This window comes from Bacillus rossius, chromosome 1 (assembly GCF_032445375.1).
Source record: "Bacillus rossius redtenbacheri isolate Brsri chromosome 1, Brsri_v3, whole genome shotgun sequence".
NCBI lineage: Eukaryota > Metazoa > Arthropoda > Insecta > Phasmatodea > Bacillidae > Bacillus > Bacillus rossius.
The window spans coordinates 6977531-6991843 of NC_086330.1; the positions used below are offsets into that span (position 1 = coordinate 6977531).

Below are 14313 nucleotides of genomic sequence, written 5' to 3' on the forward strand. Positions count from 1 at the left end.
AACATATGACGTTTTCCCAAGTATGCAGAGGATCTATAAGAGTCTATCCTGGAGGTCAATTCACCCGCGGATTCTTCCACTCCCTACTAATGGGTAGAGACCGGAAAAATTCGCGGGTTCAACGACCTTCAGGATAGACTCCGCTATCCTCTACACACTCGGGCAAATGCCAACTGTTCATTGGCTGTTGACTTGTGAGTCGTCTCGACTGGGCGGCCTGTGATTCGACACTTCTATGAGTGAGGGTCTCTAATTGGCCCTGATTACTCCAGATTAACAGTGAACCAATGGCAGAAGCAGCACTACGGTATAATTATTTGAATTGTAGCATTTCACGAATTGAATCCGCGAATTTTTCAGGTCTCTACTAATGGGCTGGGTTTAAGGCAATGAACACGTTTATTCACAGGCAGTGATCACTTGTTTGGACGGCAGATGAGCGGGTGTGCTGTACTAGAAATGACGTGCCTGTTGCAGTGACGCCAGTGACGACGAACAGCTGGACGTCATCGCCGCGCGCGGCGGCAAGAGGAAGAAGTCCACCGACCTGAAGGTGAGGCTCCCATACAGGAGCGCGCTCTGCTCCGTGGAGACACACCTGGACCCGCCAATTGCCTCTACAGAGAGCCCCTGTGTTGCTCGCCAGTCACTGCTGAACATGTGTAGAGTACGCAACCAATACCAAGACTCCTCCTGTTACGAAGTCGTGATTCACTAGTAGGCGCTTTATTGCTGCAGTGCCCAATTGTATAAACTGCTGAAAAAATTAATGAAACTTAATTACAAACATGTTAATACTCGCCAATGATTTCCAGTTAAGGTCACCTGTATTTCGCGAATACATTTCGTGTCAAGTTATTTCACAAAAGGTTGTAGCTTTCTCTTGTATTTATTGGCTGTGGTCAGTGAGACGTGTGTTCCAATACGTTGACGGGCCAATGAGAATTAGGGTACTGTACAGCTGCACACCCAAAATTCTTCATAGCTCTAAGAAGTAGTAACATTGTTTTGTGAAATACCTTGATACAAAAGATATTTCCGAATTACTGGTTTCCCTAAGAATTACACACTATAGATTATTCTAATCTAATTGGCATTTCTTGGATTGTTGTAAATAATTTATGACGTTCCTGGGACTGGAGGAGAATGGAGTGAGGAGCCGATCAGTGGCGATCGTCCTGACGTCACGGCGGCCATTTTGAATGACCTTGACTTTTTACTTTGACCTCACTGGACTTATTGGATCTGCCATCTTGAAATTGAGCATCCCGTTCACTAATTTTGTACTTTATATTATGCACGCCATCTTGGATGTGTATGATGTCATCTTTACACTTTTAGTCATGGCTGCCATCTTGGATTCTCTAACGTTGCACTTTTCGTTACGGCCTCCATCTCAAATTTTAATAACATTTCCATCATCTTGAATCTGATGTCACAGCCACTTTTTTTATTCTGACATCATATCTGCCATTTGTTGTCTGCTGCCATATTATTTTTGTTCTGCTGGAGGCCATAATTTTGGATACCGACATCTTTGTTCCCTCTGTTTACTCCTAGAGAGCGCCATCGTGGCTCTGTCTCATCACATAAGGTCGATGTTCCATTACCTACCAGTGCTATTATGGTCCTTATCGACATATAAAAATTTCATTTTTTATGCATAATACATTAGAAGCACTGTGATTTGAACCACTACAGCACTGACCTCTGGGTTGGAAAACAATATGGCGGCCGTGACATACTCCAAGATGGTGGCCTCCAGCAGATGAAAACAAAATGGCGAACATAATTTTTGGAACCGAAAAATTGGTGGTGACATCAGACCCAAGATGGCGGATATGTTATAGGAATTTAAGATGGCGGCCGTAACTAAAATTGCAACGTTATAGAATACAGCTGTAACGAAAAGTGCAACGATGATATCATACACATGCAAGATAGCGTGCATAATGAAAAGTGCAACATTAGTGAGTGTGGCATTCAAATTCAATATGGCGAATCCATTAAGTCTGTCAAGGTCAAAGTCAAGGTCATCCAAGATGGCCGCCGTGACGTCAAGCGGTCGGTCATTGACACTCTCCTCACTCTGTCTCCAGTCCCAGGAACTCCATTAATATACTACTATTGTGGGTATACTAGTGGCTTTTGAAATTGCCGGTTCCCTATCTTCATTTATGTAATACTTGGATAGAATTTATTTTTAGTCTAATTAGTTTTCATTCGGATGGCAGAGAGGAGTGCATCTACATATGTTTCAGTTGTTATGATATTTGCTCTATCATTTCTAGCATACAAATTCGTTATTTCTTCTAAATAACTTTTCTTTCTTTGTCCTGAACCTTTCTTTTCTTTTTTCATAAAACGTGTATAAAATATTCATCCTGTATTTCCATCCTGTTCGACTGATTCTTGCTTAACAGTTTTTCCAGCATGAAACGAGTCGGAGAACAAGATGGTACGAGATCTGGAAATACTGGATGAAAACTTTATGCTCGATGTCTGAACAAACAAAATAAAAATGTTTACGGCAAAGAAAAATAATTAAAAACAAAAACAGATAAAGACTCGGTTCGGGTTTCGCCGTAGATTTTTCGTTGTAAACGTCGGGATTAAATCATAAATGTTTCGTATAAATAGGTAATTAATTTATTAATCTCTTTTCAATACTGTGGTTACACAGAGTAGTATAATGGTTGCAGAATATATAAATCACAAGTTTATCGCATGCAGTATGTGTCTGCGGTGGCTAAAGTAACACACGTACTCCTCACACTGCATCGAATTTAAGTGTCTGGTGAAAATCATATCGATGTTGGTGTTGTGTTGCCGCTTGTTGTACGGGCAGGAATCGTAGTAGTATGATTTGGAGGGAACCACACATATCTTAGAAACACACAACTTAGAACAGTCACAACTTAGAAACCTCGAAAAAAAAACCACGTAACTTAGAACTGTCATAAGTTAGAACGATCATAACCTAGAAACACACAATGCAGAATCACACAACTTAGAAACTCGCAACTTAGAACTGTCATAACTTCGAAACACGTTACTTAGAAACACGCAACGCAGAACTTAGAACTATCATAACTTAGAAACACATAACTTAAAACAAGCATAACTAGAAGATTCTATCTTGTGTGTTTCTAAGTTATGTGTTTCTTAGTTGTGTGTTTCTAAGTTGTGACAGCACTCCTGATTTGGAGACTTCGGGGACAATGTATTTCTTATGGGACTGTGTCTTGTTGGCTTGTTGGCTTGCCAATATTTAGAGACCTGAAAAATTCGCGGATTCATTTCGTGACATGCTACAATTCAAATAATTATACCTTAGTGCTGCTTCTGCCATTGGTTCTCGGTTAATCTGGAGTAATGAGGGCCAATTAGAGGCCTTCACTCGTGGATGTGTCGAATCACAGGCTGCCAAGTCGAGACGACTCGCAAGTCAACAGCCAATGAACAGTTAGCATTTGCCCCGAGTGTGTAGAGAATAGTGGAGTCTATCCTGGAGGTCATTGAAGCCGCGAATTTTTCCGGTCTCTACCAATATCCAATTCATACTACTAATCGTCACGGGCATCATACCGACTTGCGCGTGCATGAGGTCATTCAGCAACGATTTATCGCTGTCTTCATTAACATCAAAGTCTCCTTTGAGAATGAAGAGCGCGTGCATCAAGTTTCCAATGTCGGCGTGATGCTGCGAATAGGTACTGACCGAGCACCGAGCATTAGCATCCGTACATCTTGTATCCGCGCGCCAGGGTGAACGTAGATCGATGCAAGCAGGAACTCCAATCCTTGGCCCGAGTTCACGAGTTGACGACGCAGATACCAATTTCCTTTTTTCGGCGCTGCGGTAGCTCTCGTATTCACTCGGCACTGGACCTTTCAGGCCTTTTTGATTCCTTTCGACGCGATCTTTCCTCTGACTTGCGTTTTCTGTAATTCAGAGCATATTTACGACTCACATGAGACGACATCTTTAATTGTTTTGTAATTTTCAATTTGATACCGATTTTCACATATATATTTCGGTGAATGTTTTAATGGCCTCACTTTGGGTCTTAGTATAGCTCTGCGAGCTATTCGCAAAGACACCCGAATCAGTGTCCTGGCTAAAAGCGTTTCCAGCCTTCATCAGTTTGTAACTTTACACGAAGCTAATTCGTAAACAGTCAGGCACACGCGCCTACACTGGTACGATGACGTCACAGGCAAAAACAAATACTGACTGCGCGACAAACACGCACACACATTATCTAGCCACTGTGGTCTCAACCATTGTTGATGTATGATTAGTCTCGTAGTTATTGGCGATTCGAATCTGACGGCATTTTGTCACACAAGAAAATTTGACCATCACTGCAACGAGCGAATTGACGATCTCACTTTAATAAACTAGCTGCAGTGACCAACATTGACCAGGCTGAACGGTGTAGACGTTGATGCGCTGCAGCGCCATCTAGCGGCGAGTTACAGGAAAATGTGTATCGCGAAAATATCCTCCGTGTTCAAATATCTATGTATTCCAATTTTCATTGCGATCGGTTGAACGGTTTAGAAGTTGATGTGCTGCAACGCCATCTAGCAGTAATTTACATAGGGGAATGACAAACAATTGCTGTTAGTTATATGTCTATGACCTCTGATTTTCTGATTACCCATGGCGATCGGTTGAACGGTGTAGACGTTGATGCGCTGCAGCGCCATCTAGCGGCGAGCTACAGGAAAACGTGTATCGCGAAAATATCCTCCGTGTTCAAATATCTATGTATTCCAATTTTCATTGCGATCGGTTGAACGGTTTAGAAGTTGATGCGCTGCAACGCCATCTAGCGGTAATTTACAAAAAAAAAAAAAAAGATGGCATAATAACCGTGTGCATGAAAGAAAAAAAACACTTCGATGTGCCAACTTTCATGACGATCGCCCAAATGGTGTCGGAGATTATCGGCATCATACATGCATACCAACATCATATGTAGGATAAAGTAGCTGTGTCGGTGCCCACAGCTACACTAGCGGCAGTAGTTGCAGTGGTTGCAGTGCCACGCGCCCTTGTTGCAGCCGGACGCGGAGGGAGCGCTCCGCCACTACCTGCAGTGCCCCGGTGCCGTCACAGTGGGCGTGCTCAAGAAGCTGCTGGTCTCCAAGTACAACACCGGTGATCTCAGCTGCGTGGCCCTCTCGCACGACCTGCGCCCGCTGCCGGACCACCTCACGCTCGTCGACATTATCTACATACACTCCTGCACCAACGTGAGTCCATTAGTCCGCGCCCTCACACGCCAACCCCACCTTTCATTCAACTGTCCTCCTTCAACCTGAACTGTACATACACTCCTGCACCAACATGAGTCCATTAGTCCGCGCCCTCACACGCCAACCCCACCTTTCATTCAACTGTCCTCCTTCAACCTGAACTGTACATACACTCCTGCACCAACATGAGTCCATTAGTCCGCGCCTTCTCACGCCAATCCCACCTTTCATTCAACTGTCTTGATTCAAACTGAACTGTACACACACTCCTGCACCAACGTGAGTCCATTAGTCCGCGCCTTCTCACGCCAACCCCACCTTCATTCAACTGCCCGCCTTAGCTCTCTTCATTCAACCTGAACTGTACATACACTCCTGGCCAACGTGAGTCCATTTGTCCGCGCCTTCCTACGCCAAACACACCTTTCATTCAACTGTCTTCCGTCAACCTGAACTGTACACACACTCCTGCACCAATGTGAGTCCATAAGTCCGCGCCTTCTCACGCCAACCCCACCTTCATTCAACTGCCCGCCTTAGCTCTCTTCATTCAACCTGAACTGTACATACACCCCTGGACCAACATGAGTCCATTAGTCCGTGCATTCTCATGCTAACCCCACCTTTCATTCAACTGCCCATCTTAGCTCTCTTCATTCAACCTGAACTGTACATACACCCCTGGACCAACATGAGTCCATTAGTCCGCGCCTTCTCACGCCAACCCAGCCTTTCATTCAACTGCCCGTCTTAGCTCTCTTCATTCAACCTGAACTGTACATACACTCCTGGACCAACATGAGTCCGTGGCTTCTTACGCCAACCCCACCTTCATTCAACTGCCCACCTTAGCTGTCTTCATTCAACTGAACGTTACGTGCTACTTATTACATTCGCACTAGCACCATACTTATGTAACCCAGTCTTAAAAAATGTTCTGTATAAAATTAATGGAGCTCCTAAATTATGTACTAACTAAAAAACAAAGTTCTATAGGTCTATACTCCGTTGAGTTGGTAGAAAATTCGACAGAGGTACCTACTTATTATCCTCCAATCTGAATTAAATGGTTTTTACAAATAAATTGAGTCTGTTGTGTGATGACAAGAAATGTTAGTGTCTGATCAGACATTAGTGAATTGTAATTGTGTTTAAATATTATAACTTTGAATGGGGAAGATTGATAAAGTATTTTTATGGACATACACCATTGCTGGTTTTCACTGTATGACATATAGAAACCACAAGAATGGACAAGAATAAAGAATGTACAAATCCCAGGAAAAAAACAAACAAAATCAGCCATTGTCAAATGTGTGACAGCACAGATAATTCTTAAGAAGGAATTAGTCAGAAAAATATCACGGTTCAGACAAACACAGTGTGCTAACAACGACGAGATATATATAACAAGAATAGAAAGTACAGATATTATTCAGTTTGTGCCTGATGATGGGAACAGATGTCATTGCCCGAAACCTCGCAATGGTTTTATTTTGGGAATCATTCTGTGTTCGTCTGTGCCATCGTCCCTGTATTGTCCAGAATATCTGTTCAGTTTCGTCGCTGGGTTCGCCTGTACATTGCTGTTTTGTCGTGTTGTCTAGATTATATGTTTATGTATCATCGTTGGGTCCGTCTGTTTTGTTTGTCTATAATTTCTTTTCTTGTTACTACTATCTCGTCTTTGTCAGCCCACAGTGTTCGTCAGTGTTGTGACTTTTTTCTGAGTAATTCTTTCCACTGAATTTTATTATCTGTCTATGCATTCACTCATTTGATGTCGGCTGATCTTGGCTTGTTTTACTTTATGTTTGTGTAATCATCTTTTTTTGTCCATTCTTGTAGTTTCTCTAAGACATACAGTGAAAACCAGCAATGGCATATAGCCATAAAAATGTTCTAAATCATAGCTCTGGAGGTACCATGTACCAACTCGCAAGACATGCATGCTGTTACAGCCTAGCAACAGTAGGCTACTCTCTTGCCGGTTGCTTCAACTAAGGAACTATTTTTAGAGTATTCTGAGACCACGTGAGTGATTGGTGTGATCACTCGCCCCCCCATAAAGACAATCCGGGGTTGGATTATGGGCGGGACGTAAACCCGAGAATTTCAAAAAACGGAAAATTTTTTGCAAGCGTTGCCGTAATCTGGTGGGGGTTTTCTCGGGATGCTCTCGTTTCCTGCACGTGCATGCCATTCAGTCAGTGCTCTGTTCTCATCTCACTCCTCACCACCTCCAGTGACCCCGATGTCAGCATGATAAACTCATCCTAGAGCATTCAGGTAACGAGGAGGATATGCCCTGGTTACAATTCATGTGCCACCATAAAGACTAACAGATGTTCATGTTTTCCTTGTCGCAGGTGTCTCCGCTGATGCTGAACTTCAAGATATACAGCCGGGTCGAGTTGCCGGCGCCCGTGTTGAGGCCCTCGCCCGGCAAGCGGCGGAGGAGGCAGCTTCCGGGGCCGCAGCCTTTCCCCGCCTCCACGTCCCCACTGCCGTCGCCGTCCCTGCCCCTGGGGTCCCCGTCGTTGCCCCACCAGTCCTCCGAGGCGCCGGTCCTCGAGCCCGAAGGAGGCGCCCCCAGCAGCCACCAATTATCCCAGCCGGGGGATCGAGGACCGGTCGGCGGCGAACCCCGGGACAGCGGTGACACCCCCGAAATTGTGGGACCAGCGTCGACAAACGGTGACTCTGGTGATTCGGCCAACACGGTGCGAGAGGCAGCAGATATTCCCGCTGAAGAGAACCTGCAACCAGGAAGTCTGGAGGTGGTCGGAGATCCGCCGAGTGCATCGAATCACATTCGAACCGGTGAAGCTGTCAAGAACGATGGACAGGAGAAAGAGCCCATTCGTGAACAAGAAAGTAAAAATGAAGCTTTGGGTACTTCAGACGTAGCCAGTGAGGCATCGCCTGGTGATCGCTATTTAGAGCCCACTGTTTTGGGAAACAGTACAACAGAAAACATTTTAGTCGATGAGACTGTTCCTACTCACGAAGGAGAAATAAAGGTATGTAAGAAACCTAACACAGAGACAAAAAGTGACCCACTCTTGGGAAAAGAGGAATATTCGGAAGGAAATGGTAAAGCGCATTTTAGGAATAATGATGTTGACAAGGGCCAGGATGAGTCACAAGAGACACATGTTGCATTGGTGGAGGAAAATAACTGCGGAAAAATTGAGAATTCTGATAGTACAGAAAATGCAATCATTCAAATATCACAAGCTCTTAATACTGCTAACAATTCATCTGTCACAAAAAACTTGACAGGAAGCAACGATCCTGAAATTTCCCAGGCTAAGAATGACTCTGAACGAAATTTAATTGATTCTTACCTCAAGCATAATAGGAAAAGAGTGCAAGTGTGTAAAAGTGTGCAGTCAAATAAGAGTAATATTTTACCTGTATTGAATAACATTGTTCTTCTGGCAAGCACTGATACTTCATCAAGTACTAATATTAATAATCCATTAGATAAGATTTCATCTCCATCTGAAAATACTGACAATATGACCGATACAGAGGATATTTCGAAAGTTGATGTAATGGAAGTAGTCAGTCAAAGTAGCTCACCAGAAATTGACAATTCAAGTCTTGTGATTGATATCTCAGATGATTCAGAACATTCTGGTTCAAGCACCACAGTAATTACTACCAAGCTTATTGATGGCGAATGTTCATCAACTGCTACAAAAGATACTCTGATACAATCTCCATCAGGATTGTGTCCTAAACCTACATTGTCATGCAATTTGCCATCCAGCAGTCCAAAACCTGAGAAGAATTTCACAGAAACCCCTATTGGTCTACCTAGCAGTAATGATAACAGTACCAGCAGCACCAAGAAGTGTGCAGGAAAAAATTCACTTAAAAATAAGAAGAGCCATAGAGAAAATCATTTGAAATGTGATGATCCAAAAGCTTTGGATTTGTCTCTGAAGCGTAAAAGGGCCATTAATACAGTACTGCCAAAACCAAAACTTTATTTACCATACATGCTTTCAAACTCACAAAGTAATGAGAAACTACCGTATTCATTATTGCAAACAGACAAAAACAATGTTGGAGATAAATTCGTTCAAAGTTTAACTGCAGAAAATTTAAAAACTCTTAGAGAACATGGAGTGAAGCTTCAAAAACAAGCAAAAAATTCTACTTCATCTACGAGCTCGCGAGCTCCTTATGAGTTTGCTATGATGTCTCCAAAGCCAGAACAGGGTCATAGTCCTTACAATAATTTCTACTTGCAGAGAAAATATTTCTCTGCCACAAGTACATTCATACCTGAAGCGAATGCAAGCACGTCATCTACAGTCACGAATGCATCCTGCTCTGGCTCAAAAAAAGTGCAGAAGAAGAAGAAAGTAACAGATAATTATAAGCTGAAGACATCATCTACTTCTGTGACCAATTCAAGCCATTCTCAGGACTCGGGGAACAGCAGCAATTCTGCTCCTACTTTGCTTAAAGTGCCAGGGAAAAAACCCTGCAGACGCTTTTACAATGGCCTGCCAGAGAAGCCAACAGGTTTTCAAAATCGTGCTGCCGCTCCCATGCAATTGCCAGCTTTGCTGCCGGCTTCCCAAGTGTCCTTCCTGAAAAAAACAGCAGCGAACATGAACGCTTGGCTTCGGGCAGGCAACAGTTCGCCGAGACACTTCTCGTATCCGTGGACAGAGATTTCTGGGGACAGCCAGGTGGACAGCGCTCTGAGACATCACCCCTTGATGTTTGGCTCTCCTCGTCTCGAGAATCCACAAGGTGGCCAGACGAGCAACGATGCCCTAAGGCACTACCCTTTCATGATTAGGTCTCCTCAGCCAGAGGACCACCGGGGTGGCCTAATGGACGACAGCACAGCGAGACACCAGCCCACTACGACGAGGATCCCTCGGCCAGGGAGCCATATGAACAAGTATGCACCGAGGCATCGCACTTCTCATCCAGAGAACCCACTGGGTGGGAGACCGTCGTTCACTTCCATTGCGGGCAGCAGTTACCCGGTCATCGTCAGGAAGTACCCGGGGGCTTCGGTACCTCCTGCGTTCCTCCGGCAAAGTGCCAGTCGCTGGCAGGACGTGCTGACCGGCAATTATTTCGGCGAAGACGTCGTTAAAGATGGCTCCCGTAACTCGGCGAGCAAGGGTGACGCGTGGGAAAATTCTCCCGGCACAAGCAAGAACGCCAATAAAACTCAGACGACATCGCCTGCTAAAGCTCAAGATATTTGTGATGTAGAAAAGACTGTCCCAAGTGTCGATGGGACTAATGTAAAAAATGTGAGTGTTAAGATGAGAAAAGAAGGAAACTCTGGGATGTGTTTGGAAAATAGTGATGATTCAGCTGAAAAAACGCATCCTGACCGAGAACTCCAAACTCCACCTGTAGTATCTCCCACTTCGCCTCATAACTGTAGTACAGCCAGCAGCAAGAGAAGAAGCATAGAAAAGGTCGCAGCTGTGCTGACCGAAATAGCAAGCAAGAAAACAGACACGTGTGCGACCTCAGACAGTATCTAGTTGCTTCGCTTTCCCATTAGAATTTCTATCATACTTTCTGCATACAGATATAACATACATTTTCCTGTGTGACATAGCATAGGTAATATATTAAAAAAATTGGACTATCTGATGAGTAGAAGCTATATTTGTAGATTTATATTTTTCACTTTCATTTCTGTTTCCTTAGTCTTTGTGGAATGAAAAGAAAATTTCTTAGGCAAATCTGATTTTTTTGTAGTAACTTGCCTCTTACATAAAACGTAAAAGTCAATGCTTACTTGAATTGCTGCAGAAATCGTTTTATAACAGAATATTTTAGAAACACAATACGGTTCATTTTCTGCCTTCGAAACTTGTCTTCCAACCAATTTTAAAACACAACTTTTAGACATCCTATTAACTTCAAAAATTAATCAATGACACTGTAAATTTGCATTTTCTATCTACCAGTCAAGATTCCATGCACTTTTTTTTTTCTTTTTTGAGTTGGTATGATATTACCAAGATTACCCTGAGGCAATTGCAAATTTTTGCACTCAAGTTCCAAAACACCCTTTTAATTAAATTATACTTGTATTTTTTATTAATTTTTTTTTGTTTAAGTGGTCATAGTTTAACATATCTTTGGCCACAGAAAATCACAGAAGTCAATGGACTTCTGGGTCGCAGCTGTGCAGAATTTATAATTTTCACCAACATTTTGACCAACATTACAGGTTCCATCTTGAGAATAGTTCTGCTTGGCATTAAATTTTTTAGATACATTCCAGATGTCCATTGTTAATATAACGGGGAAAAAATGTAATGTTTATGCAATGTTACAGCATTAATTTCTTATATTTTTATGTAACATTACAATGTTTTGTTAGGGTAGTGCTAATTTTTAAATTTTACGAGAAACGCCACTTGTTGGTAAGGGACTACCGTGAAGATAACGACTGCAGTGTCTACCGAAACATCTGTGAACCTGGCTATTCATTCGCTGCTCAAAGCCAGCAAACTATTTAATTAATATAAAAACAGCAAAAAGTCTATGTACATATGAACTTTGCTGCAGTTATTAAGTCCATTAGAATTCCCATAGAAGGCTGCATTACTACCATCTGGCGGACTCGTGGGTTTATGGTGTTAGGTTTTTTTTTTATTGTTACTCTTGCATAACGCATCATGCTTCTTTCTGGACTTGATAGTTCCTTTATTTTTGTTGGAGTAGAGCTAACTGCTCATTGTTAGCACTCTGAACTGTGGTTTATAGGTTATGTACTGTTGTAGCATTTTTTGCTTACTAGGGCTAACTAAAGAAGTCACTTTTATTTTTTAGCAGAAGCCAGTCTGCCACTGTCCGTGATGTTTAGCCCCCCCCCCCCCCTCCCATATTCCCCCGTCCTTGTTTGTATGGGCGCTGCATGGGATTACATCCTTTTTTTTGTGTGTGTTTGATTTTATTTTATGAATGATTGTGTAAAAAAAACATTTTGAGACTTTTTTTTTTCCATTATGCATTATGAAAAGTTTCTTCGCTACCAAAGAGTATATTGTTTGTAAATTGTAATTGTTATTACCAAAGTGCCTATGTAAATTATTACTTATCGCACACTAGGCTATCAGAAATGCAGAGTGTGACTTTTTTCTACTGTAGGTATGTATACCCTGTAAATAGCAAAGTCAAAAAAAAAACGCCCTGAATAGCATACACACCGTTGAGGGCAGCTTCGTAGTTGTGAACTTTATTTCTAGTGGAAATACACAATTTGACGCCACTTAATTGTTACCATTGACTATTGGGTAGCTTTCAGATGCACTTCCAGACGTTTATTGGAAGTTGTGCGTATCTGTTTCGCTTGTGTTACGTGCTCTGTAAGTAAATGCACAATATTTACGTGTAATGTATATTGTTGTAAGTGGTAGAATGTGCTATATGAAATAGTAGGAATTGTTTGTGTGTGATATGTATTTTTAGAGATCTCAAATGTTAGCAAGTAAGTTCATATTATTTATTCTGTCTGTTTACAAATACATATTATGATTTAATTATTATTTGGAATAATTATAAACCACAACTGTAGTTTAATTAGTGTTAATTTTCAAGGATAAGCCTATTATTGGCCAGGCTAATCCATTTGAAACACTCTATGGTTTTAGGGGCTCCACTGAAACAACAAAGAATTTAATGGCAGTGGTTATTTTTTTATCTTCACTTACCCTTAAAATAATTGATTTGCGATTACATTCTTAGTTTGAAGTAATTATGTAAGTATAAAAAAGTCATGAAGAAAATCTAAGGCCAATTAGTTCGTAAATATTTCTTGGTTTGCATAATTTATAACCACATAAAAATGTTGGAAGTTTAACAAAGATAATGCTTTTATCTCGAATAAATATTATTTTCTATGGTTTGAAGATTTCAAATAGATTAAACATTCATTGTATGGCTACAAGAAAAACCATATTTACCTATAGTTGACTGAGGTTTTCAGAGCTTGAGTTTAATGTTTAAAGATATGTTTATCAATGTTAGTTTCAGTTATGTTCCTGTTATTTTACTGTTGAAATATTTTTTTTTCTCGGAGAATAAAGATATTATTTCACCACGCAAAGGGTTGTTTGATATTGTGTGTGAGAAGATCCATGGTTGAGCAGTGTTGGTTGTACGCCCAGAACATTAGCTGAAGTGTAGTTTCACATGACTGTTCATAATGGAAAGGACTATGTTTAAGGAGGTGCCTCCCATTTCAGGTCATGATTTTGTATTTATATTAATCACTGATCAACTTTTAGACTTTTTCAATTGTTGAACTTTCACAACCTGGAAAATATATACAGCGCATACTTATTGCATAATTAGCTGCCAAAGTTACATTTTAACGTTTTTGGGTTTTACAAATAACAAATAAGGAGAATTTAATTTATTGCATAACTGAAACTTTTTAGGTTTAACTGCAATGCCACTCGCTACTTAATGACATGGTTTGCATTTCTATCACAAAAACTCATTTCATGTTTCTTGGCTGTCAGAATCATAACAAATTTAGAGAATTTTGAAATGCCAGGTAAAATTAATTAATATTTTCTGAAAGAAATTCAAACTATTTCACAGAGTTTTGGATTCACACTTAACTTACCATAATTAGACGTGGCAAAAACACCAAATTCTGCAATGTTTTTGGTGGAATAGTTTGGCGAAGTAAAAAACAATCTGAATTCCAACTACGTCTCGTGACGATTACTGACTCCGTGTTATGGTCAGTACAATAGCATGTACCAATGCAGTTGTATGGTTAGGGACCGGAAAAATTCGCGGGTTCAATGACCTGTAGGATGAACTCCATAGTTCTACGTACACTCGGTCAAATGTCACCCACTCATTGGCTGCTGTGTTTTGAGACGTCCCAACGTAGCAACCTGTGATTCGATAAAGCCTTTGGCCGGGTGTTTCTAATTGGCCCAGAGACATCCAGGTGAGTTGTGAGCCAATAGCAGAGGCAGCACTGAGGTATAACTATTTGTATTTTAGCCTATCGCGAAATGA

At 41.6% G+C, this 14313-nt stretch overlaps 1 protein-coding gene across 1 annotated transcript in view; it reads left to right on the forward strand.

The window, feature by feature from the left end:
* LOC134528621 (serine-rich adhesin for platelets-like) overlaps positions 1–13381 on the forward strand; it is a 120252-nt gene extending 106871 nt beyond the window's left edge. Inside the window, exons 8-10 of the mRNA XM_063362372.1 lie at positions 478–553; positions 5074–5265; positions 7638–13381. Coding sequence (XP_063218442.1) covers positions 478–553; positions 5074–5265; positions 7638–10802 — 3433 coding nt within the window. The 3' untranslated portion in view covers positions 10803–13381. The remainder of the gene's footprint in view (positions 1–477; positions 554–5073; positions 5266–7637) is intronic.
* Positions 13382–14313: the final 932 nt, after the last annotated feature.